Source organism: Lutra lutra, chromosome 9, assembly GCF_902655055.1.
Source record: "Lutra lutra chromosome 9, mLutLut1.2, whole genome shotgun sequence".
Lineage (NCBI taxonomy): Eukaryota > Metazoa > Chordata > Mammalia > Carnivora > Mustelidae > Lutra > Lutra lutra.
In genome coordinates this window covers 129,855,616-129,881,008 of record NC_062286.1, presented here as the reverse complement: position 1 = coordinate 129,881,008, position 25,393 = coordinate 129,855,616, and the positions used below count along the sequence as shown (strand labels likewise).

Below are 25,393 nucleotides of genomic sequence, written 5' to 3'. Positions count from 1 at the left end.
GTGGGGAAGGACATGGTTCCCGCTCAGAGCCGAACGCAAGCCTGTCCTTCCTGGCAGTCACCAAGCACCCCCTTTGCCCATCCTCGCGGCTTTCCCTCCCCTTTGGCAGCCTGTTTGAATTCCAGATCTACCACCAACTAGCTGTGTGACCTTGGACTAGTCCCTCAACCTCTCTGAGCCACTGTGATTTCTTCAGAAATGTTGAAGAGAGCTGTGAGTTGGGGGAATTCAATCAGACCACTGACATTAAAGTGCTCTGCATAGAACTAAGTGTTACCTCTTACGATTAGCTGATTGGATGGTACCACGCCTGGCACACAGTAAAAGCACAGTGTAGTAATGCTGTCTGTCCTTATTCTCACTGACTCGGTATCTGCTCAACATATGCAACCTGCCTTCCTCTCTGCCTTCAATTCCTTATATCCGCCAGGGCTGTTCTCCCAGAGGAGCAAGGCTTGGGACAAACCCAACTGGGTCCCACTGCCCCTTCATCCTTGCCAGAGGGAGGTGAGATCGTGAAGGGGAGGAGTTATTGTGAGCAGTAGGTAAGGTGGGGCCCAAAGCAATAGAATAGTGCGAGGCTCTTAGCAGGTGATCAATAGACATCAGCTAGAACAAAACAAAAGCCCCAAGTCATTCTTGATGTCGTCCCCCCCATTCACTATGTCTGATCCATCACCAGGTCTGGTCTATTTGCTTCCTAAATATATCCTATCTGTCACCTCTTTCCCACTCCACGGTGGCCTCCCTGGTCTGAGCCCCCTCCCCCCAACTTCTGGCAACACTGTCACCACCTTGCTCACTGGTCCCCTGCTTCCTGTCCTGCACATCAGCCATGTAGCCTTTAAGTGGCAGACTCGGCGATCTTGAAAACACAAATTTGATCACATCTCCTGTGTTCTACCCCTTCCCATGGCTCTTGAGCCAGAATCTAAAGTCCTTACGCTGCTTGTAAGTGGTCTCGCCCCCCACGCTGTGCTCTGGCCCCTGAGCTTGCAGGCCCTGGAATGGGGCTTTGCTGGGTCTGTTATTCACAACTTGTTTGTCCTCTCCTCCTTAAGATTCAGCTCAAAACCCCTTTCTCAGGGGACGGTCCCTCACCGGCCCCATCCGTCCCTAATGAGATTGTGTGCCCTGCTAAGTGCAGGGGTTCTTATACTTTGTGGTTGTGGAACATTGTACATTTACCTGTGACATTACTGGGTTAGTGAACATCATTCACACATACACACACAATGGAAAGCCATGGCCCAGGGACTTCGATTTACCCACTGCTCCATACTTAGCCTCCAGCACAATGCCTGGCATACAGTAGGCGCTCAATAAATATTTGATGATTCAGTAAGCAGACGAAGCAGAAGGAAATAGTGCCATCGAAGGGCATTCTGGGGGAGGGTAGTGTGGCAGTAACCAGGCAGCCCCATCATCTGTCCTTCTGTTTGTCTGTCCATCCATGCATTTTTTCGTCCATGCCCACATACGTTCAGTAGCGCCCACTCAGAGCACGGCACAGAGGTATGGATCCAAGGGCATAGAGTGGTAATGGAGGCGCCCAGAGCCAGCAGGCAGGCTGCTGAGGCCAATCCAGGGAGAATCTGGTTCTAAGCCAGGGCTCTGATGAGCGAGCTCATAGGAGTCTGCGGGAGGAGGCAGAGAGACTGTAAGGAGGAGAAGGCAAGTGGTCTGTGCGCAGAAGGGTGGGCCAGAGTTGGGCATGAGGCCGCAAAGGAGACGAGATTCCTGGCAGGGGCAAAGGCCCTGAGGCACGCAAGTAGGGAACAGTGGGCGGAGCCCCTGCCCAGCAGACAGGCACAGGAGAAGACGTGGTGGCAATCACGTAGCGTGGGCAGGTCCAGATCTCACAGGGCCTTGGGCAGCCGTGGGTGGAGTGGGTAACAGTACAGGCCTTGGAGCTGACAGCCCAGGGCTCAAACCCCAGCTCTTTCTGCCTCAGTTTGCTCATTTGGCAAATGAGGGCAAAGATTACCTGCCTCGAAGGGTAATGTGGACGTGTTTTGAGCACGAAGAGCCCTTTTTGATTCTGGAGGGTAACTAATGAGTGGTAACTAACTTTATCTTGAAGGTGAAAGCCAGTCGGGGAAGGTTTTGAACTGGAGAACCTTCCAGACTGAGCTGGGCTTCACAAAAACATACCTGTGCTCAGCAGAGCCTGGGGGCTAAGACTGGGGGGGGCCCTTGGAGCAGCCTTTGCAGGTGGGGTGACCGTGTGAATGGCGTGGGTATAGCCCCAACTGTGCTCATCCCCTCTCCCCTGATCTCCCACCTTTGCCCCCCCTAGGTGATGGTCCAGCTACCAAGCCCAGAAGCTTTGGGAGGTCCCGACCCCCCACACCAACACACTCAGAGATGCAAGCCCACCCCACCCCAGCAGTACACTGCTGAGCTTAGAGGACATGGCATCACACCCACGGCCCCAAAATAGCCCATGGGCTCAGCCCACACAGAGCAGACTCCTACCCGGTGCCTCACCCCACACTTACGGAGCGTTTCCAGTGTGCAGGGCTGCAGAGCACGCATCATTACTGACACAGAGGCACACATGTGTTCACACTTGCCAGGGCACACCAGGCAATAACTAGTCTGCGCTCTGGTTTAGGGCTTCATGGTGCCCTCCACCTGGGAGGGGTGGGCGCGAGGCAAGAGAGGTGAGCAGAGACAAGGCAACCCTTGGACAATGCCTCAACAGCTCCCGCGTTGCACTAGGATCCCTTCTGGCCTGAAGGGAGAGCACTGAGCTGGAGAGATAATTTTCCCCCAGGGAGAAGAAAGCAGCCAAGCACAGAGCTCCAGGCTCAGGATCCAACAGGCACAGTGCCCCTGGGGACTCGGACAAGGCAGACAGGAGCCAGTCTGCCAGGCTCAGCTGCTGCTGGCAGCCCAGCCTCACCGCTGGAGCTAGAGGCGGGGGTGGGGGGGACCGCCCTGGCCCGGACAAACCTTCACTCTTCTTGGAACGAGGTGTGCTTGTGGGCCCTAGGGCAGTTGTTAAATAAGCGCATGAGTGAATAAATGAATGAGCAGACAAATATCTGTGAAGCCTTTTACCTGGTCAGGACACCTGGTACAAAGTGGGGACCCAGTAAGCAGTTGCCAGGTGACCAGAAATGAGAACGATGGTCAGTATCCTCCCGTCAGCTAATATTATTGCCGGACACCATAGATCCCACCACGTGCCTCATCCCCGAGAATCCTCACATGGACCCTAGGAGAGAAGCCCCGTTAGCCCCACTTTTCAGATGAGAAAACAGAGACTCAGAGAAATGGAGCACATGACCAAGGTCAAACATGCAGTGACCGAACTGGGACTCAAAGCCTGGTCTGACTTTGGACCTCATCATTGTAGTTCCCCTGAATGTTAAATCCTGCCCCGGAGAGAGGGGCTGGGAAGGTTGTCAGGAACTTTAGGGAGGAGGCAGAGGTGAGGAGGTCCGGGCTGCGCCATGAAGTGTCCCCTGCTTTATGCTGCCTGCGGGTCACTGTGCCCAGCCCTTCTTGGTCTTGGCAGACAGAGAGGCTAGGAAATGAAGGCAGATGGGTAGGATAAGAAGCCCTTCCTCTGTCCCCAGGGAGACGGCCAGATGACAAAGGAGGGCCCGGAGCCTCTAGCTGGCAGGCATACAGCCTTGCAGCAAAGATACCAGGGTTTTGAGAAATCAAGAAAGGACACGCAGGCCACCCAGCCTAGACTCTGGAAGGACATAGTGTGGACAGTGACAGTGATGCCCAGAGCATAGATGAGGCCACAGCCAATCAGCAAGGCTGGCAGGTCCTCTCTGAGAGGGAAAGAATGTTGCCCAAGCAGCTCCTAGTATCTATCTGAGGCAAGACTCTCCAGAGTTCCTTCCAGGGTCCAGTTCTGTGCTTGGCCCTGCCAGGCGTGTGTGGGAAGGAGCAGGGAGGGATGGAAGAAAGGAGAGTCATGGCTTCTGTCCTCCAGAGCTTGCCATCACAACTGACACCAAACTCCAGAGAAGACTCAGCCAGACGGGTCTGAGGGAGTTCAGAGGAGAGAGAATGAATCTGGAGAAAGTAGGAGTTGGAACTGGATCTTCAAGGCCCAAAGTGGGTAAAGCCAGTGGTTCAACAACATTATCCAAGCCACAGATTTGTACTGTCCTTCTTAGTAAGTCCCTGTGGTCTCTTAGGGGTGGTGGCTTCCCTCGTTGTTCCAAAATGGCTGCTATAGCTCCAGCCATCACCTCCTCAGACGTGCAGAAAATGAAAAGTTTCTCCTCAAACCATGTCTTTTTATGATTTTTTAAAAAGACTTTATTTATTTGAGAGAGAAAGAGAGAGAGCACAAGCAGGGGGAGCAGCAGAGGGAGAAGCAGGTTCCCTGTGGAGCAGGGACCCTGATGCGGGGCTTGATCCCAGGACCCCAGGAAGTCAGATGTTTAACCTACTGAGCCACCCAGGGGCCAAAAGGCATCTCTTTTTACAGAACAAAAAACAATTCCCAGAAGCTCTCCAAGAGTTATCTCTTTAGATCTCACTGGCCCGAATTGTGTCATGTGATACTTTCTAAACCAATCACTGGTGGGGAGAGAGGAATGATTCTCCTTGGTTTAGACTAAGCAGTGTTCACAGAGGCGGAGCTGAGCACATGGCGAGGCTTGGGAGTGAATATTGAAACAGAACTGAAACAAGAAAGGACGGGGAAATGAATTGGCTGTTAGCAGTTGGCTAATCTATATTTCCCATCCCTCTCTTTTATATACCACAAAACCCTAGACTGCTTGGCTAGGGGTGAGGGCTGGGGGAGCAGGGAAAAGGAATCTTCAAAAAATCCCCAAAGGGACTGTCACCCACCCCCACCTGTATCTCTGCCTCCCTGCCTCCCAGTCTCTCTTGAACCCACTCCATTCAAGCCTGCACACCCCCATGCCTCCAAACTAGCTTTGATCAAGGCCGCTCATGACCTCCGTGTTGCTGGAACCAATGGTCAATTCAAAGTCCACATCTGACTTGACCTGGCAGGAGGATGACCATACAATTCATCATCTAAACTGGGAGAAGCGGGGGTGGGACACTATTGGCCATGATGCCGGAACCACAGATGTAAAGCTGGACTGTCACAGGCAAAGCTGGGCAGACGGTCACTCACCCGACACAGCAGTCTGCACAGTAGATGACCCCTCCTCCTTCCAGCACGGTCTTCCATGAGCTTCCAGGAGAACTCCTCTCTCTGTGCCACTCCTCCCTTGCCTTTCTCTTCCCTCCTCTTCAGCCTCCTTCATGCGGCCGTCTTCACCTCCCCGAACTCTGTAGTGAAGGTGCTGGGTCTCTTCTCCACTTGCACTCAAGCCTTCGTGGGCTTGTACGAGCTCATCTCTAAATATCATCCAAGTTCCCAGATGCTCCCCTGCAGCCAGGCGCCCCATCCTGGGCTCCTGACTTTAGGTGCCCTGGCCTGCTCCACGTGGCTACTGGATATCTAACAGGCATTTGAATGGAACACATTCCATGTCTGCTCTGCCCACAGCTGCCTTCAGCTTGGGGAGAGGAAACCTCACCATTCCCCTTACTGAGGCAGCCTGATGACCGTGCTTGGTTCCTCTTTCCCTGGCATCCCATCTCGGACCCACAACATAGCCCACGGCACAGCTTCACTTCTCGGCACCTCCACGGCTCCCCCTTGGTCCGAGACACACTCATTTCTTGTCTGCATTATTGAAATGGGCCCCCAGCTTCCCCCTATTTCGAACACAATAGCTAGCCACAATGATCTTTTAAAATAGAAATCAGATGATGCCATTGTTCTGCTCAAACCCTTCCAGGGTAGGGGACCCATCTCACGGTAAAAACCCAAAGGAAACCCTGCAAACCCTGATGCCCCCCTCCATACTTTCTCTAACCCCATCTCCTGCTACTCACACCCCATCACTCCACTTCAGCAACAAGGGGCTCCTTGCTGTTCCTCCTGCACACCAAACATGCACTGACCTCAGGACCTTTGCACTTGCTGTTCCCCCAGCCTGGAATTTTCTTCTCCCAGCGATGTGCAGAGCTCCCTCCTTCCCTAACTTTGGATCTCTGTTCAAATGTCACCTTAGCCATGAGGCCTTCCCTGACCACCTTCCATAAACTATTATTTATAATAGATGATTGAGAGAGAGAGAGAGAGAGAACAAATCCCTCCCCCCCGCTCTAGCACTTCCCATGCCCCTTACCCTGCTTTGTTTTTTTTTACAGCATTTACCACAAACTGTCATGTTATTTATTTATTTGTTTATTGTCTGTCCCCCATTAGACTTGCAAGGGCAAGACTCTACCCATTATTTTTCATTGTGCCTAGAACGGCGCAGAGTGGAAACTCACAAATGCCTACGGAATGAATGACTTCCATGACTGCAGACACAGGCCCGCATGCACATAGGAATCACGTAGGCCTACGAGGTGGTGAGAGCACACAGATCAGAGGAGCTGAGGCTGGAGAGTGGAGAGGGCAAAGCCAACATTTATTGTGCTTGACGTTTAATCCCATGGGATGAAACAACCGTGCAGTAGGTTGAGACCTGCGGCCCGAGAAAGCCACCAACATGCTCATGATCTCCTGGGAAGGCCTGGCAGATCCCACGGCAGGCCGAAGTCTCCCCAGCAGCCTCCCCTGAAGGATTGAAGGCCAGGATGGGGTCCTGCGGTTACACCGCTCAGAAAACGCAGCTGGAGCAGGAAAAGGAGAAAGGGAGGGAGAGAGGAGGCTGAACTGTCTGCAGAAGGCCTGGCAGGGCCAGGCAGAGCTGTGAATTGGCAGGTGGCCAGCAAGCCTGGCCAACAGGTCTGAGAGAGGCCCCATGGGCGGTGGGACGGCCTGGGGAGGAGGGAGAGGCAGGACTAGGAGGCCCTGCCCCTCAACCCATCCTGTGGGACCAGCCAAGTGGGATGCAGCCACCCAGGCCCTGCCAAGCGTGGCCCCGGGCACTGGGCTGCACCACTGAGAGGGGTGACTTTTCTTGTTCCTTCAAAGGTGCCCCGCACCCAGCAGAATCCGAGCCTGGGTTCCACACCACACTCGGCCACCAAGCATCCTATGCAACTTTGGACAACATTCTGGATTCCATTTTGCCCCTCTCGAAAGTGGGATTCAACCTCTGGCCTTTGCCCCAGGCAGTCCTTCCACAGAGAGCTCCTTCTCCTCCCCCACACCCCAAATCCCACATGTCCAAATCCTTCTTTCACTTTGACTTCAAGAGCCACCTTCTCTACAATGCAGTCCATCCGCTGTGCCCCACTGTGCTGTGCTTGGCTCTCCTGTGTTGAAGGACATTCATCATGAAATCCCCTTATGGCCAGAGACCATTTCGGTCTCCTGTGGGTTTTGCCTCCTTAAATTCCTCCAAGCACTTCTCTGCACGCACAGAATATAATGCAAACTGCTTTCCCTCTCCCAGTCTGGCCTGATCTGGCCTGCGTCCCTCAGTCCTGACTCATCTTCAGCCACGCTCTTGTTCTGCACAAGCCACAGTGGCCTTCTTGTTCTTCTGCAGGTTATTACAGCCTCTGGACCTTTGCATGTGCGATTCTCTCTGCATGGAATCATTTTGTGCCAAGCTCCTTCTCATCTTTCCAAATCAGCCAAATGTCACCTCCTCCGACAGGCCCTCCTTGATAGCACATCTATAATAAGACACCCACTCCAGCCTTTCCATCATTCTCTTCCTCCCCCTTTCCTGTTTTATATTCCTTCTCATCACTTATCGCCCCCAGAAATTATATGGTAGATTTCTTTCCTTTATAACTAGAAGCTCAACCCCGTGAGGACCAGGATTTTTTGTTTCTTGCTTTGTTCCCAGTGCCCAGTGCAGGCGCTGGCATCAGGGAGATGTGGTAAATATTTGTTGAATGAGTAAATGACTAACCAGGAGAAATGCATCTTTGTCCTGATATATAACTGAGGAACTGATTGTATCTTGCTGTCTGGAAAGTATGTTGAAGGAATGAATGAACGCATGCATTTCTGTCTCCCCACTTGTAGTAGATGCTAATGTTTGATGAATGAATGAATGACAGAATCTTTGAAAAGGGGGTGTAAAGAAAAGGAAGGAGGGAGAGAGAAGGAAAGAGCAGTAACAGGGTGCCTGCAAACACTGGGGAGCGCCCCTTGTTCCTACCTCCTGCTCTCCCCAGACATGGTCCCAGCCTCCTCCCATGCCCACCCTCCTGCCAGCCCCTCCCCTCTGCATCCCTGCAGGGCTGTGATGGGTCCTGGAACTGCCTGATGGAGTCAGGGGAACAGTTCCTGCTGAGCCCGCAGGGAAGTCATAAGCTCCAGGAAATGAAGGCTGCGGAGCGATGCCTCCTCCTCACCCATAACTCCAGCCTCATTACAACTGGCCCAGGCTGTAACGGGGGAATCAAAGCCGGATCCCCAGAGGCGGCATATCTCCAGGATCGCAGAGCAGGGCCACCAGGGGAGGGGGGCACCTCATCCCTTGGCTCTGCCTTCATGCCTAGGCCCCACAGAGTGGGTGCGGAAGGGGTGAGACGGGGCGCTGGGGACGCTCACACCAGTGTCATGGGCCCTCCTGGCCTCCATTCGTTCAGGGTGCCGCCAGCAGGGAAAGAGGGAACACCATGGTGCCATGTTCCGGACTCCTCCCTCCTCTCTTCCCTAGGGGCTGTAAGGTTTTCTCCTTCTCACTGCCCTAAGATACTGCTTTAACCTCATCACCATCCCCCCTTCCAACAGATGACTCCCTACTCTGAACCCCTCTCTAAGGAAGTTCCTTTGCCCATGTGGGGAAGGAACACTGGGGAATCAAACATCTGCAGAACCGGTATAAAAAACCAGTCTCACAGTTGCTATGACTGACACAACTTAGTTAAAGGCAGGAGAGCCGCCCGCGGTACTCCTGGATCACATTTCTTCTGCCCCAAAGATTCTGGCCGCCTCTTTATTCTGCCAGAGGACCTGGTCCATCCTCTGCCTAGCCACATACCCCATGTTTGCAACCGAACTCCCCCAACCAGCCAAATGCCCCCTAGGCAGCCTGCACACTCCTTGGCCATGATGCCCATCCCTTTCTTCCCAACCACTCAGAAGCCCCCTCCTCCAAGAAGCAACCCAGATTCCCTTCCACCCACCATCCCCTTCCAGACACCGGTGCCCACTCTCTTCCCCGAGTCCTTCTTAGAGCTCTGCTCACACGCCACCCTGCGCTTATGTCGCCCACCCCGCTAAACCGGAAGCTTACTTGTCTCTGTCCTAGCCTCCAGCCCAAACCTGGCCGAGCCGATGCTCAGTGGAACTGAGTCGTTGAACTGAGCTGAACTGGGCTTGGGGAGAAGAGCGGGGATTGAGCCCCTCACCTCCACTCACTCTTGTCAGTGCCTAAAATCCCTCCATTAAAGCAGCATTGCTGTCCCCTGTAAACACCCACATTAAGCCATTATTCATCATTATGGCTTGAGTAGGAGTTAGTCCCTCAGATCCTTTCGTGCTGAAAGCAGGATCTGATGGAGGTGAGGGAAGGAGAGATGGATTGATCTGGGGACAGCAGTGCTGGTCCAGGAAGGGGGAGCAGTGTCTCTCAGATGCTATAAAAGGAAGGTTTTCTGGGGGAATGTGGAGACATTGTGGCAAGCTCAGAGGGGTTGTGGTCCTGCCCAAAGTCACTTAGGGAACCTCCATGCAAGGGCCCCTGGGATTCAGGTCCTCCACCGTTGAAGGGGCCCATGCAGGCACTAGCAAGAGAACAGAGGGCCTTCCCTGGGCTTCTGTTTTGGGTGGAATGACCTCTCACCTGCTTTGAGTAGGTGTGAATGTGGGTGGCAGGCTGGGTGCAGGATTCTGTGCACCCAGGAGGCCTGGGTCCTGGGGGCCCTTGAAGACCCCTTCTAGAAGGACCTGCTCCCTGTCTGGGGTGGGGGATTTCCAGGGGGTGGGCTGGGGTGGACAGATTGCCAGCCAGGGTCAGGGGAAGCAGCTGGGAAGGTCCCTGCTCCTGTGGGCTTGAGGGCTGGTGGAGGACCCTGGAGAAGGAGCTGGGCGAGGGGTCATAAGAAAGTCGGGGGAGGCTGGGGGAGGACAGGTGTGTGATGGAAGTTGAAAGTTGAAAGGAAGCATCCACGGCTGGAGTGGGGGGGTAGGTGGGGGAGGGGCAGACCTACTAGACCGGAGGCCCAAGAAGGTGGGGGACCCCTAAGGATCACAACGGGTGTTTAACTGACGCCTAAACGTCGAGAGGTCCACTCAACCTGCCCTGCCCCCACAAGGCGCCTCCTCTGATGTTCTCTTGTTTCTCTCGCAGGCTCCGGGCCGGGTCGGGACCGCCCCTAGCCCTCCAGGGATCTGCCGGGCCCCTACCAGCACCCCTCTGCGCGGGGACCATGGCGCACACCCGCCTCGGGAGCCGCGGAGGCGCCGCCTGGTGATCCGGCCAAGGCGGCAGCGAGGGGGGCGCGGGCGGGGACCCCGGGGGCCGTCCATGCCCCGGGTGCGGCCGCGCCCCCTCCCCCTGCAGCCGGGCGCCCCCGCCGCTGGGCGGCGCGCAGGGCGGCGGGCCTGTCCGGGTGCCCCGTCGGGGGCGGCGCCCCGGCGGCCGCGCTGAAGCCACCATGTGACGTGGTGCCGCTCCGTCGTGCCACCGAGCGGCGACGCCCCGGTGCCTCCCGTCCAGGCTCCTGGGCCCCCGGTGCAGGCCAAGCATGAGGCCGCGGCCCGACGGTCGGGGGCTCCGGGCGGGAGCCGCGCTGTCACCCGCGCTGCTGCTGCTGCTGCTGCTGCCGCCGCCGCCACCGCTGCCGGGACGCCTGTGGGCGGCGGGCACACCCGCGCCGGCGGCACCCGGGGCTCGGCAGGACGGCGCGCCGAGCGCCGGGCGCGTGAAGCGCGGCTGGGTGTGGAACCAGTTCTTCGTGGTGGAGGAGTACACGGGCACCGAGCCCCTGTACGTGGGCAAGGTAAAGTGGGCCCCCGCACCCGCTGCCCCGCGCCCAGGACCCCGGAGACGCTAGGGACCCGGTTCCCCCAAATCCCAGTCCCCGGTCCCTCCTCCCAGCCCGCTCCCGGCTTGGGGCAGACAGCAGGGTGGCGCGCTCTGCTCGCCCCTCCCTGTCCCAAGCCCTCCTCCTATCCCCCTCCTCTGCGCATCTCAGAGCAGAGCAGAGAGAGCTAGTAGGTAAACCCAGGCCGTCTTACAGCTGATGCATCTAGAATGTAGAAACGAGTTTGCAAATCTGATCATGTCACATACATACTGTCCCCGCTCTGCTTAGACTTCTTCAGTAGCTCCTCATGCACTTGGGGTCAAGTCCAAATTTCACCGGGTTGCCTACAAAGATCTGGGTCCCCTGTAGCCTTACCTCCTGGCACACACTCCTCTGAGTTTCAGGCCCAGGGCTCTTCTGACGGTCTTCACAGTGCCCTGCTCCTGCCACTGCCCCTTCCCTTTGTCTGGGTTATTTCCTCTCCCTGAACAGGTCAGTCCTGCTCCTGCTTCTGCTGATTAATCTATACTGACACTCAGGTCTCCACTCAAATGCCACATGTCCAGAGAGGCTGGCCTGACCACACCAGGCTTAGATCCCCTGGATATGGCCATCCATCCTTGTCACATGCCTTCCAACGTCCCCATAGCTTTCCTTCATAAGACTTAATTATGCATGTGTGTGTTTGATTATGCAGTTAATGTATATATTTCCTATCAGACCGTGTTTGTTTTCCTCACTGTCAAATCCAGCACTCAGCACACATATTGTTCATAAACTGTTCGTATTAAATGAATGAATGAATGAATGAATGAAAGCTACTTTCTCAAACTGAGTAAATGATGGTTAATGAGGCTAAGCATCTGTGCCTTAGGAGTATGTGAAGCTGGGAAAGATTTTTGTTCAGCCATTCAATTCCCAGCCCATCATGGGTGCGATGCCAGAGAGGCAGAGGCAAATAAGATCCAGCTTCTGCCATCTGGGGGCTCCCCAAAGTAGCAGAGAGCTTTGATACATGATTCACAGGTGGGCACCTAGTACTGAGCAGACATTCAGTAAATGGTATCTGTTGGCTGGCTTCATGGAGGAGAACACATGTGAGCAGGGTTTTGATGTATGAATAGGAGCTCATGAGAAAAATAGGAGCTGATGAGAAAAAGGGCATACATAGCCCGTGCAAAGACTTGGAGGCCTGAGGGAGCCTGACTGAGTTAGAGACTTGTCAGCAGTTGAAGTACTGAGGTGGAGGGTGCTGGAACTCTCTGATTTCTGCCTGTCAGCCTTCCAGGAAGTTTTGGTCAGCAGAGATGGGTCAGGGGACCAACTCTGGAGTTTCCTGTGTGCTTAATGGGTCTGAGAATTGGAAGTTTGATCAACCTTCTCAGGTCAGAGGCTCAGGGATCAGGGAGGGGAGGAAGGGCTTGATGTAAATCTCCTGGTTTGTTTTGTAGGAAACCTAGATTTTCTCTGGTCTAGACACAATAATCCCTGGTCCTTGGCTACCTTCCCCTCCATCCATGTCCTTGCTCAAGGTCACCTGGCAAACTAGTGGCAGAGCCTAGGGCTCCTGACTTCCAGCCAGGGCAGTGAGATAGTGGGGCTGACAGAAGGGGGTGAGGGGTTGGGGAAGGAGGGACCAAGTCTGTCTCTTCATCTGTAATGGGGGGGCTAAGAGAGCCCATTTCCTAGGGTTGCTGAAAGGATTAAGGAAAAAGACAGCATATATGGTGTTCAGACCGCAGTCGGGTTAGTTGTTCTACATTGTTTTCTCGTTATTCTCATATGAAGCATTTAGTCCTTAAATGGCAAGGTAGAAATCATCATTCCCTTTTGGAGCAAGGAAACCAAGACTGAGAAAGGGCAAAGTCCTAAAGGGGACAAGCAACTTGACCAAGGCTTGAACCTGTGTGTGTGTCAGAGGCCAGTCCCAGTCTGATTCTCCCAACGTCTCCGAGACGTCGGGCCTGAGAGGTGGACTTGAGTCCAGGAAATCCCCAGAGAAGCAGGGAAAGACATCTGCCCAAATGTCAGCTTGGTGCTGTCAGGTACCTGATCTCTGTCGTCTGCCCAGCAGTTGGGGCTCCCAGGCCTCCCCATCCCCCATGTCCTGAAACCAGGAGAATCCACTGCTGACTCAGCACTTTGCCTGTAGCTCACTGGCCCTTGGCATCTCAACAGCCTAGGGGGACCCCCACCCCATCTCCAGGAACCAGAGTCAGTGGCCTTAGGAAGTCCTTTCATTATAACACCAGGAAACTGAGGCCAGAGGCAGAGAACATCAGACCAAAGTCTCCCAGTAACATGGTGACAGAACCAACCCTAGAAACCAGATTTCTGGACACCAGCTTGGGGCCCAGGGCAATGTGAATGCCCTTGACCATGAGCCAAGCATTGTGCCAGGCCCGGGTGTCTTTCTTCTCCTTGGGACAACCTCTCCTAACATCCTCATGGCTGCCATGACCATGTTATCCCCCTCTTCCATCATCTTCACCCAGAGCCACCCTTCCTTCTTCCCAGAGTGCACCTCTGCAGGGAAGAAAGAGAATTTTCCATCTCTTTGCAAACATGTGCCCAGAGCATACTGCCTTCAGAAAGGTGGTATATAGTATGTGGTTCGAGGGGGACAGTTGGAGCCAGAGCTGCTGGGGGCTCAGATCCCAGCTCTGCCCCTTATTATCTCTCTGATTTGGGGCACTTTACTGAACCTCTCTGAACCTCAGGTTCCTTATCTGTTGTTGAGTGAGGCCTTTACTAGCCCGTCCTCAAAGGGCTGTGGTGAGGAATTACTGAGCTGGTATAGGTCAAGAGCCAAGAAGAGCCAGCGCCTGGCACCTGGCTTGTGCTGGATGTTAGCTTTTGTAATTATAGGTCTTGCCTGCTATTTCCACCAGCTTGAGCCTCCCAGCTACACAGACACTCCCAACCCCTTCCCCAAACCCTGGAAGCCTTCTGGGCAACCCATGTCCCAGGATTCTCCACCCCAAGTGGTGGGGGGCGGGGTGGGGAGAGGTGGTCGCTTAGCCCACCCCTCACTCAGTATGCAATTGGAATATGAGGAATACGGGTTTGCACTTTTAAAAACCACCTGTCCCCTTGCAAGCCAAGCCCCACCTTTGTGCAGGCGATTGTATGTGCAGACACACACACACACACACACACTCTTACCACACTCTCTTGCTCGTTGGGGGAAAGGCCTTCTCCACGGTTTCAGTGAATTCGCTGCTTCCCGGTCCCCCGCCCCAGGGAGCCACTCGGAGCATCCGTCCTTGTCGAATTCCAAAGGTAACTTAGCAACAACACCATCCCCATCCGCAGAGTGAACCCCAGGCGCCCAACGGTAACCTATTTTACACACGCCTTCTCCATCACTCACCGCCACGCTCCTGTCGGCACCCGCAGGAACCGCTGGGGTCCATGGTTGTCACGGAGGTCCCAAAACCCACGGCTCCCTCCCCAGTCCTGCCCCGTGGGCAGCCTGGCCACTTCTTCCCCTTACCTGTCCCCAATACCCACCCTCCAAGCAGCCTCCCAGATTTCCATACAATCTGGGTACTTTGACTAATCCCTTTTCCGAACTGTAATTTCCCCAGAGGCTTCTGTCAGCTGGATGTGGATTTTGTAAGATTTTTAATTTTTTTTCTAAAAAGATAGAATTATGGGGTCAGCACTTATGACCAACTCCTGTGGGCGGTGAGATCTATTTTAGATATACAGCAGGATTAAAGTGGGGAGGAGAGCAGATTTAATTAAGTTGCTAATATTTAAAGAAAATTGATGAACTCCTGGTTTACGAGTAGCACAGGCGTGAGCAGACCCCTCATCCCGGGGGGAGGCTTTTTATTTGATTTGCTTTCCGTTTAAATCCTGGACTCATTTTATTTGCGTAGCTGCGCTGTCCGCTTAATTGTCTCTAATAAGGAAAACGTACTTCTGCTCACATTTAATTTTGATTTAATTAGGAGGAAGTAATTAATGGCCTCATAAATCCCATTTTTCAGCTCCCCCCGGGATGAGAAGCCATCACTCTTGTGTTTTTCCCATTGTTTATGATCTGGGCCTTGGGCCTGGGGAGGGGGCTCTCCTCTGGGGCTGTCCATCCTTGATGGCGGTGGAAAGAACCCAGGATGTGGACTCAGGCTTCAGGGTTGCCTCTTGCTGGCTGTGTGACTTTAGAGGAGATATAGGCCCTCTCTGATCCTCAGCTTGCCAACCTGCGTAGTAGGGAGGAAATAAACTCTGATTCACAAGATCTTAATGAGACATCAATGAGGTCACAGTCAACGGTCTAGAAGTGTGTCTAATGACTCTTCTCTGTAGTCTAGCTCATGTGTACCTGGGATTTGGCAGTGACTGGATCCTCCAGAAATCCCAGAAGGCAGGTGGGGCATTTTAGTGACTGTTGTATATTTCATTCTTCATTTATTTGATATGTTTGGCCCCATGCCTTGTGCTGGGTACTGGGTAGAAGGAAATAAACAGCCGTACACTTGGTCCTCAAGGAGCTTACATCTCACACTCCCACATGCATGTACCCTTACACACACACACACACACACACTCAACTCTCTCACTTCCCCGTATTTTCTCTGCAGGCCTACTCAGGACACTTATGTGTGCAAAGCATGGGGGTTTCGGAAGGTGTGAATCAAAGTTAGTCCACACCCCTGAGGCCCAGGACAGCTAGGGAGACAGATGTGCAACACTGAGGTGTTACGGGGGAGTGTGGAGCAGAAGGGAGTGTGCGTGGGGCAGGATGAAGGCTCTTCAACCAAGTGGGTTGGGGCACCTAAGAGGACTGCCTGAAGGAGGAAACAAGCCCAGTTTAAAAGGGAAGAAGGTACTAGATGATGCCCCTGTCTCTCCAGTGGGTCAGGATTTCAGCCTACGGTCTTGTATCAGACATTGGGGGATGAAGTGCGTGACCCTCAGTCCCTCCTGAACCCAGGGTGGGAAAAGGAGAGGGAACTGTTCTGCACAAACACCTATTTCATGCCAGGAGCTTCCACACGTTATCTTATGAATCGTCGGAACATGTGGGAGCCATAGCGTGTCCTTTACAGATGAGAAGACTGAGGCTCAGGGCCATACCACAGGCCAGTGGCAGAGCCTGAGCTGGCACCCAGCTCTTCCCGATCCCCAAGCCCATCATCTGTCTCGATATGTGATTTGCAGTCCTTTTCCAAATGATGAAGTAGAGGCCAAGGTAGAAGAGGCCGCCTGTGACTGTGGCCGGTACAAGGCAAAAGGTGTGTCCAGCCTCTTCCCCAGCCAGACTGACAGATCTGCAGAGGCTGCAGAAGGACAGACTGCACTGTGGAGTCAAACAGACTTGGGCCCAGCTCAGTATCCTCACCTGGGAAAGGCCAATACATGGTCGGGCACTCCAATGTTGACTTAAGATTTCCACAGAGGCCCGCCACACACCTGGCCCATGGTTGGTGCTCCATAAGCAAGAGTGCTGTCCTCCAGCCTCCCCTCACAGCTGAGAGTCTTGGGAAATGTTCTTCTGGGGGTAGAGACACAGGCATACCCTCTTCTCTCTAGAGCCAGGACCCACGTACGCAGGGCAGGCAGCCACAGCCCAGCCCAGACCCACAGCTCTGAACTCTTAGCTCCTGCCCCCTTGCCCCCACCCGTTCCACTCTGTCTGACTCTGCAGTCCCCAGAGAGTGGCCATTGGGCCACCGCGTGAGCGCTATGTCATCCTTCACAGGAGAAGCACATTGGTGACATCACCGCTGGGTTCCACTCCCTCCTCCCCACCCCTCCCACATGAGTGTCCATCCTTGTCCAGGGTCTGAGTTCACATGTAAGAAAGGTCTGCCGGGACATGATAAAGACCCAGGGGGCAGAAAGGGAAGGCAACAATGGTCCACCTCGGGTTCAGGTCATTACAAACATGCTCTCATTGAATCCTCACCGCACCTGTGCTAGGGAGGGCTCGATCTGATTTCTCAGGGGGGAAAACGGAGAGGAAAAATGATCACAACATCAGAGAGTCATGGGATCAGGAGATTGGCTTCCTGAACTCAGCTGCGTGACACAGCCGGTGACTTCCCCTCTCTCCATTTCCATTTTTTCACCTGAGAAATGGGAAGAATAATGTTTCATAGGGCAGAAATGAAAACAGCTAAGGTTATCGCTCTTAAGCGTCCCCCCACGTGGTGTCTATCCCACCGCACCGCGGTGTTTGCTGACTCCGTAAGCACACGCCGAGTCTGATTGGAAAGTGGGTGGAGGTGCTGGAAGAGGGAACAAGTTCACCCTCTCCTATTCCCACGTCCCCTGGGCCAAGGTGGAGGGAAAGCATAAACAGCAAACAGGAGAGACAGGTCTCCTCATCCCCAGCACTGCCAATGATTCAGGGCTGACGTCCTGAGATAATTTTATTGGGGGCATTAAACTGAGTTATGAGGTTTTTACAATACAGCCACTTATGAGAAATCTATTAACAGTAACTGGACAGGAAGAAGGCTTCTCAGTGGAGCCCAGAACGGGCATTAATTGGGGCAATCTATAACAGGACGGGGACCCGGGAAGGTTCCACCAGACGCCTCCATTTACTCCCCGCAATTTCTGCTGAGAATCAGCAGACTCGCCAAAAAGAGAGAGATGCCCATTAATCGGCTAATGAAATATGAAAATGTTTATGGGCCATTCAATCTTCCAAATGGCACTTCTATAATCCACCTTTCAGACACAGAGTTCCACCAGCAGAATTTATACCCGGGCTCCTCCTGCGTGGCAAGGGGTGGGATTTCATCCCCCTTCGTGACGACTTCATTGGCACCTGTTGTCCTGCTGTGTGGGCTGGGGTACGTGGCATCCTGTCCTGAAAGGGGCTTTAGGGATTCTGTCACTCACGTTACATCTCTGCGGAAGCTTAGAGTGGAGCAGGGACCCACCCAAGGTCACCCGCTTCATCGGACACTTTTCCCTCTGCTTGGAGTTGCCTCGGAAATTTGGGAATCGGAGAATTGTGTTTCTGTTTGGGAGAACCCTCTTGCTACTGCTTCCTTGCCTAAGAGATCTCAGTTCAGTGAAAACAGCCTGGGATTTGGAGCCTGGCGGTGCCTGGATTAAATCCCAGTTATATATGGCTAACATTTAGTAAATAATATAACAGTAACGATAGCTACCATTTATTGGATGCTTATAATGTCTCAGGCAGGGCTGATTTTCAGCTAGTACATACCAGTGTTCTTGTGCTGGTCGTGAACATAGTGACATAGCCCCCCCCCCATAGTAAATGGTCTCCCTCCTCTCCCTCCTCCCCCAGTTCCCTCAGCTCCCCCGACCTCTCCGTGACCCAGTAGCCAGAGGGTCCTGCCTGGCCCAGCTAGGGTCCTGCGGTGGTAAGACCCTGTGGAAGTGCCCCTGCTGGCCTGACTGGTGAATTTCGTGTGTCCCATGGTGTCAGGGAGGTGCTAATGCCTTCTGTAGATTTTAAACCTTTTTTTCAAAAACTCTGAATAGATAAGTATGTGAATCACTTAGCACGGACCCAGGCACAGAGTAGGGGTTCCTATGATGTGCATTCTCTTTCGTCCTCACTCCCTTCACTCCCTGCCCGCGCTGTGTGCCAGGCTCAGAGTCTGGGCAGGTGGGGCTGGACCCATAATTCCCAGTGGGGTCAGAGACAGCCGTTTGGAAGCTTGTTAGAAATGCAAACTCCGAGGGCCTGCCCCAGACCCACTGACCTTCCTCTCTGCCTCCCCAGATCCACTCGGACTCCGACGAGGGTGACGGGGCCATCAAGTACACCATCTCAGGTGAGGGAGCTGGGACCATCTTCCTGATCGATGAGCTGACGGGAGACATCCACGCCATGGAGCGCCTGGACCGTGAGCAGAAAACTTTCTACACGCTGCGGGCTCAGGCCCGGGATCGTGCCACCAACCGCCTGCTGGAACCGGAGTCGGAGTTCATCATCAAGGTGCAGGACATCAACGACAGTGAGCCCCGCTTCCTGCATGGTCCCTACATTGGAAGTGTGGCTGAGCTCTCACCTACAGGTAGGCGGCGGGCCCTGGGGGTGCTGGGCCGAGTCAGGGGCTGGGGCTAGGGGAGCTGCCAGGTTCTGAGTGGGAGCCTGTTATGGGGACTGGCTGATCATCTGGGGAGAGGCAGGAGAGACTGAAAGTGCTGCCCCAGGCAGGGGATACAGGCACGAGTCAGGAGCCCACACAGGCTCAAGCAGAGTGATGACATGGTCACAGCTGCACACCCGGACTAAGACACACACATGACCCCAGCCATGTACGTGGACACTGGCCCCACATGACTTGGACTGCGAGTGGCCAGAGCAACATGCTTGGCCATGGTCACTCCCACAGGCCCAGCCCCACTTCCAGGCTCAGCAGCTCCCCTATATGCGGCCTTGCCCAGAGTTCAGCTCCACACTGACCTTGCACAGCCCTTGGCCACAGTCCCACACAGGGGCAGGCACAACTGAACATGGGCACACCTACACCTGGCAAGAACCAGAGTGGAACACAGCTAGAACGAGGCCTGGGCACACAACCAGACACAGCCTCACACCCGACAGAGCCTCCTCAAAGCCCCTCAGGAAACAGCACCTCACCCGTATGGAGCTTGTGCACAGAAACGACCACCTACGTAGCCATAGGCTAAAGCCACGAACAGGGGTGACCCACCTGGGGCTAGGCTCTAGCGGAGAGTAGCCACAATGGGGAGGGGCATGCGACAGGAGCAACAGCATCCAGACAACTTCGTTTCCTGCCCACGGGAGACCCCAACACCAACCTAGGACCCAAGACCTAGCCACTTGGGAACACAGGTTCACAGAGACGGCTGAGCCCCAGACGCAGGTCAGCAGCACGTAGCTGGGTATGGCCGCTAGAGTGCAGGGGCGCTGGGAACGCGCCATGGCATGGATAGATCAGGAGCCCACACACCAGAACCCCTGCGTGTGAGAAGACCGCAGGAGAGGCCACACTCGGAAGCTCACCGCCACACAGCAGCGGGACACTGAAGCGAGAGGTTGGATGACTATACTGGCTCCCATGGTAGGGCCCACTGAGGCTGGGACTCCCAGGAGAAGCCGGAGTCACAGGCAAGGTGCTCAGCCATCTTCTGCAGGAGGTTACCCCAGGCACCTGCATGCCAGGCTGGGTGGAGAGCAGTGGTCCTCAGTCCTCGACACCTCATTCCATCCCTGATGTACTGTGGTCGAGGGCTCAGGGCTGCCCCGCTCTGGGCCTTCCAGTCCTACTAGGGCATGTCAGAGGCAGGGGGTGTCTGAGCTCGGAGAGGGTGCGGGCAGCCCCCGCTTCCCCAGATTGGGCTAAATCTGACAGATTGGTGGGTAGAGAGCCAGCAGCCAGGGATGGAGAGGAAGTGGACCAGAGATACGGGTGGGCACAGAAGGACGGTGGGAGGCCAGGGAACAGTGAGGGTGGGGATGCGGGTGCGGGCTGGTGCACACACATGCACAGGTGTGCACGTGTGCCTGGTGTGCGTATGCGTTCACACACGTGTGTGCATGCACATGGCTAGGCAAAAGGCACTTTATGGCCTGTGTGTGCATACGGCATACTATGTGTCTGTTTGAGTGTATCCGTTTATTTATTCGACAAGGGTACAGGAGGACCTACTATGTGTTGGGCACTGGGAACATGCCGTTGAAGAGACAGACAAGCTTCCCTCTCATGGAGGGTGACTTCTGGCTGAGGAAGGCAGTCAGTAAGCAAGTAAACAAACAAGAGCGTTGGGCTGGAGGGCTTCTCCGAGGAGGTGACTGTGAAACAGAGTCCTGAAGAAAGGAAAGGGTGGGCCCTGGAGAAAGAGCATTCCAGGCAGAGGGAACAGTACCTACAAAGGCTCCGAGAAGAAGTGGAGAGGTGATCAGATCGTGCAGCCCCGGGGAGCCTAGTCAGGGATTTGTCTTTAATGCTGAGCAAGCTGGGCAGTCAGCAAAGAGGCTTGTTCAGAAGAATGACATGGTCTGACTTAGTTTTAAAAGGACCTCACTCTGTTCTGTGAAGATCGGGTGGTGATGGGATTGGGGTGTGGGGCAAGGACAGAAGCAGAGGAGTATATTGTAATTACCTAGGTGGGAAATGATGGTGGCTTGGAACAAGGTGGGATCAGTAAGGGTAGTAAGAGGAGGTCGACTTTGGGATATATTTTAAAAGTAGAGCTGAAAGCATTTGCTAATGGATGGGATGTGGGGTGTGAGAGAAAGACAATTCAGGGATGACTACTGAGGTGTTGACCTGGACAATTAAATAGATGGGATTTCCATTTGCTGAGATGGGAGGAGCAGCGGGAGAAGCAGATCTGGGGGACGGAGGGAAATCAGGAGTTTGGTTTCAGTTGTGCTAAAGTTGGAAGTACTTACTAGACAGCCAAGTGGACATCTTGCAAAAGGCACTTCAATATACGGGTTCAGTGGAGAGATCATTGAAAGTTGTCGGTAGCAAAGACCCATGGACTTTCAGAGCCTAGTGATTACTTAGAAATCAATTTTGCAAATGGGGGAAACTGAGGCTCGGAGGAGCAGTGATGTGTCCAGGATCACACAGCAAGTCAGAGGCAGCTAAAGCCCCTGATATTCCCCCATCCAGCAACCCCTACTCACTGACTCAAACCCTGGCCCTGTGTCTCTTCATCCCAAATGAATCCACATGGAAAAGACCAGAAAAGTGACACAAGGTGAGGTTGGAGAAGGAAGCAAGAGCCATACCCCAAGGACTTGATGGAAGCACAGAACCTGGGAAAGGCTAAAGCAAGGGAGCCAATCAAGTGCAAAGGTCCTGAGGTGCATTTTAGAAAGCTCTCTCTGCTACGGTTTGGAGAACAGGTGGGGATAGGGGACTCCAGAGGGAGGCATCGGCCAGGTGCTTGTCCATCATTTCACTCCCACTTCAACTCTGAGAGGTGATGGGACTGATGGTAGCATCTCCATCGAACAAATGGGAACACGGAGGCTCAGAGGGGAGAAAATATGTCCACCATTACATAGCAAGTCAGTGACTAAGCAAGTCAAGTCTTGGTTCTTAGACTGTCGGAGTGGCAGGAGTCCTTGCATCACACTCGGGGTAACTGAGGCCAAGAGAAAGGCAAGGACACTTTCAAGGTCACCCAGATTGTAGGAGGCAGAGCCAGTCCCCGGGGTTCATGAATATCAATCAGCCTGAGGAGCTCCTGCCCTGCCTCCCATTCCCCTCCCAGCTCACTGACTCTGACATTCAGCTCAGGAAAGAGTCAGGCATTGGATTCAACTCGGACAAGCCAAGGAAGCCAGGAGGAGAAGGGAGGAAGCAGAAATTAAATTAGTTTATTTCATTTAAGCAACTTTTTGAAGAGGAAGCAAATCTGACACCGGGGTGCTTGTGGAGACTCCAGGCAGCTTTGAAAATCAGTCACAATTACTGAGCCTCCTGATCTGGGCTGAGGAGGGCGGGGAGGACAAGCGGCACCAGGGTCTGGGCAGCTTCGGAGATCAGAGGGAGCAGGGACACAGCTTGGGACATGAAAGGCAGCAGGGCTCGAAAATTAAACCACTCACAGCTTAAAAAGGAAGGGAAGTGTGCCGGGGGCCTCCGATGAGCCACGCTTCTGAGGAGGGGCACACCAGCTACGCTGAGCCTAACACAGCGAAACAGGTCCTACAGCTGACCGTCAGGAAGCCTGGCTCCCTACACGACCTTGGGCGAGTCCCTGCCTCTCTCTGGGCACCAGGTTCCCTTCGAAACATTGAAGGGGTTCATTCATGCAATAGATGTTTACTGAGGGTCTACTCTGTGCCAGGCACCGTTCCAGGCACTGGAGGTTCTTAGGAAGCCTCCGTACAGGGCAGGGAGACAGACAGGAATGAAATATAAACAAGCCAATATATTATAGGCCCTTATATAACAGGTCTAAGTGCTGTGAAACCTAGGGAATTTTTGCATTATCCTGGGGGAGTGCTATTTTAGATAGAGGAGTCAGGAAGGGCCTTTCTTTACAAAAGAGCATATTTGAACAAAGATCTGAAGGAACCAAGGAGCTATGTGAAACTGGTTTTCATACTTGACTGTGCATCCACATTACTTGGAGGGCTTGCTAAAATACAGATTGATGCCCTTTCCCCCCAGGGTTTCTGATTCATCAGGTCTGGTTATTAGAAATGTTTGCATTTTTAAATTAATTCCATGGTGATTCTGCTATTGCTGGCTCAGGGACCACACTTGGAGAATCACTAAGCTGGAGGAAGAATATACAGGCAGAATAAACGGCAAGTACAAAGGTCCTGAGGCATAGTGTGTTTGTCATGAGGGGTCAGTGTGGGTGAAGAGAGAAGTAAGTGATGTGGGGAGAGAGTCCAATGAGACTGAAAGAGATACTGGAAACTGGATCACGTAGGACACTGTAGCCATTGAAAGGATTTCGGTTGTACTCTGAGTGAGATACAGAGTCAATGAGTGATGTGATCCAACTTACACTTTTAAAGGCTGACTCGTTGGCCACCGTGTTGAAAATGAACTATAAGGGGACAAGGTTGGAAGTAGGGAGATCAGTGAGGAGGCAGCTGCAATCGTGTGGGCAAAAGGTGATGTTGACTCAGACCCGCATAGGAGGTGAGAAGGTATGGGATTCTGGACGTATGTTGAAGGTAGAGCCAACTGGGCTTGTGAGGGACCAGATATGAGGAGTGAGAGAGAGACAAAGCAAGGATGATGTTGACAAGTGTGTCCTGAGCAATTGGATGGAACGAGCTGCTGAGATGGGGAATGCTCCAGAAAGAGCAAGATTACAGCACAAAATTAAGACTCTCGGGTATGTTAAGACTGAGATGTCTACTAGAAATCTGGGTGGAGTTGTCAAGGGGACAGTTGGGTCTCTGAGTCTGGAGGTCAGGAGCACAATCAGGGTCAGAGATACAATTTTGAAAGTCATCAGCAGAGAGAAGGAATTTAAAGCTTAAGGCTGGATGAAACCAACAAGAAAGTGCGTTTTGAGAGAAAAGAGTTAGACTAGATAATCTCCTAATGTTGGGGGCACCAGACCCCTTCCCACAAGTTTCACAACCTGACCAGTGGACAGCAAGATTTCACAGGGCCTTCATGCCCAGTTCAACTCTACCTACTTATTAATGCCAACTCTGTCTAAGATATGCTTGGCACTGTTGAGGATACAGAAATGAGAACTTCAATCCAACATGCATCTATTAGCCACTACTTTATTCCGGGCACTGCAGGGGATCTAAAGATAAGTAATTGAATTAAATCCACAAATGTTTATTAGCACCCATTATGTACAAGGCCTCCAGTGTACTTGGCTCTGTAGGGGTTGCAAAGATGAGTCACCTAACTTAGCAAACATTTATTAGCACCTACTTTATATATAGCCCCAAGGGGATAGAAAAATAAGCAGCTGCTTTCAATTCAATAAACATGTATTAGTGCCTACTATGTACATGGCACTTTGGTAGGTATGTGGGGATGCAAAGAAGAGCAAGACCCTCCCCTGACCTTAAAGTGGTGGCAGATCAGTTTCATCTCTGGGGCGAACTTTGGTCCAATGGTAGTGACTATAGGGTTGTGCGGAGAAGGAGTCTGAGGCCCCTCCCATTCAAGCTCAGGAGAAAATGACGAAAACGATTAGTAATGTCTGCTGAGAGCAAAGGCAAGAGAATGGAATGGTTCATTTGGCATTGGATTGGCATTGTTGGACCATGGGATTGGGACTCAGTGAGCTGTGGAAATGGGCAGGGGCTCTGCCAGAGCGGGGTTCTCATGTATTCCCGTTCCTCTGTGAGCAGCATCTCTAACAGACAGAAGGGCTGTTTTGTAGTATAGCCCGCACTTCTTGGGACATTTACTAAATAACAGCTGTCAGCCAACACTGCTTTCACAGAGCTATTTCCCTTTATTCTCAACAATCCTGGGGAATAAGCGGGGCAGGTATTACTGTCCTCATTTAACCAATGAGGAAATAAATGCAGAGAGAGATAAAGTAACTTGCCTGAGTTTCCAGAGTGAGAGCTGGAGCCAGAACTGGACCCCGAACCCAGAAGCAGAACCCAAGCCACTTGCCTCAGCTTGTGTGGCAACGGCCATGCACAGAGACATTATAGCTTGCAAAGCACTTTCACATCCCTGATCTTAATTCATTCTCCCAGAAGCTCTCAGGTCAAGTGTTAACACACCCATTTTATAGCTGGAGAAACTGAGGCTCATAAGGGGAAGAAGGTAACACCGGAAGAGCACACTACTGGTTGTTGAATCCAGTGGTTGGCGGGGGGACAGGGCAAGGAGGAAGGGAGGGAAGCAGGAGGCAGAGTGTTCCCCAAAGGTCTCATCTGGGAAGGACAGCAACAAGCTGGGAGCCTCTGAGTGTCCTGTCTGCAGCCACAGAGAGTGTGGCTCAGCAGCCCTCAGGCCCAAGCCAGGAATCAATCGCTAGCCTCTGCAGAGACAACTTCTAAAGATGTTTT

At 53.3% G+C, this 25,393-nt stretch overlaps 2 protein-coding genes across 4 annotated transcripts in view; one reads left to right on the top strand and one right to left on the bottom strand.

Annotated features, from left to right (window-relative positions):
- The window catches only part of LOC125109903 (translation initiation factor IF-2-like), a 52,192-nt gene extending 41,522 nt beyond the window's left edge, over positions 1–10,670 (bottom strand). Inside the window, exon 1 of the mRNA XM_047746990.1 lies at positions 10,328–10,670. Within this exon, the coding sequence (XP_047602946.1) occupies positions 10,328–10,670 (343 nt within the window). The remainder of the gene's footprint in view (positions 1–10,327) is intronic.
- The window catches only part of CDH22 (cadherin 22), a 119,985-nt gene that overhangs the window by 41,148 nt on the left and 53,444 nt on the right, over positions 1–25,393 (top strand). For all 3 annotated transcript variants that reach the window (XM_047747017.1, XM_047747019.1, XM_047747018.1), the window contains exons 2-3: positions 10,272–10,923; positions 18,671–18,965. In XM_047747017.1, the coding sequence (XP_047602973.1) occupies positions 10,669–10,923; positions 18,671–18,965 (550 nt within the window). In that variant the 5' untranslated portion in view covers positions 10,272–10,668. The remainder of the gene's footprint in view (positions 1–10,271; positions 10,924–18,670; positions 18,966–25,393) is intronic.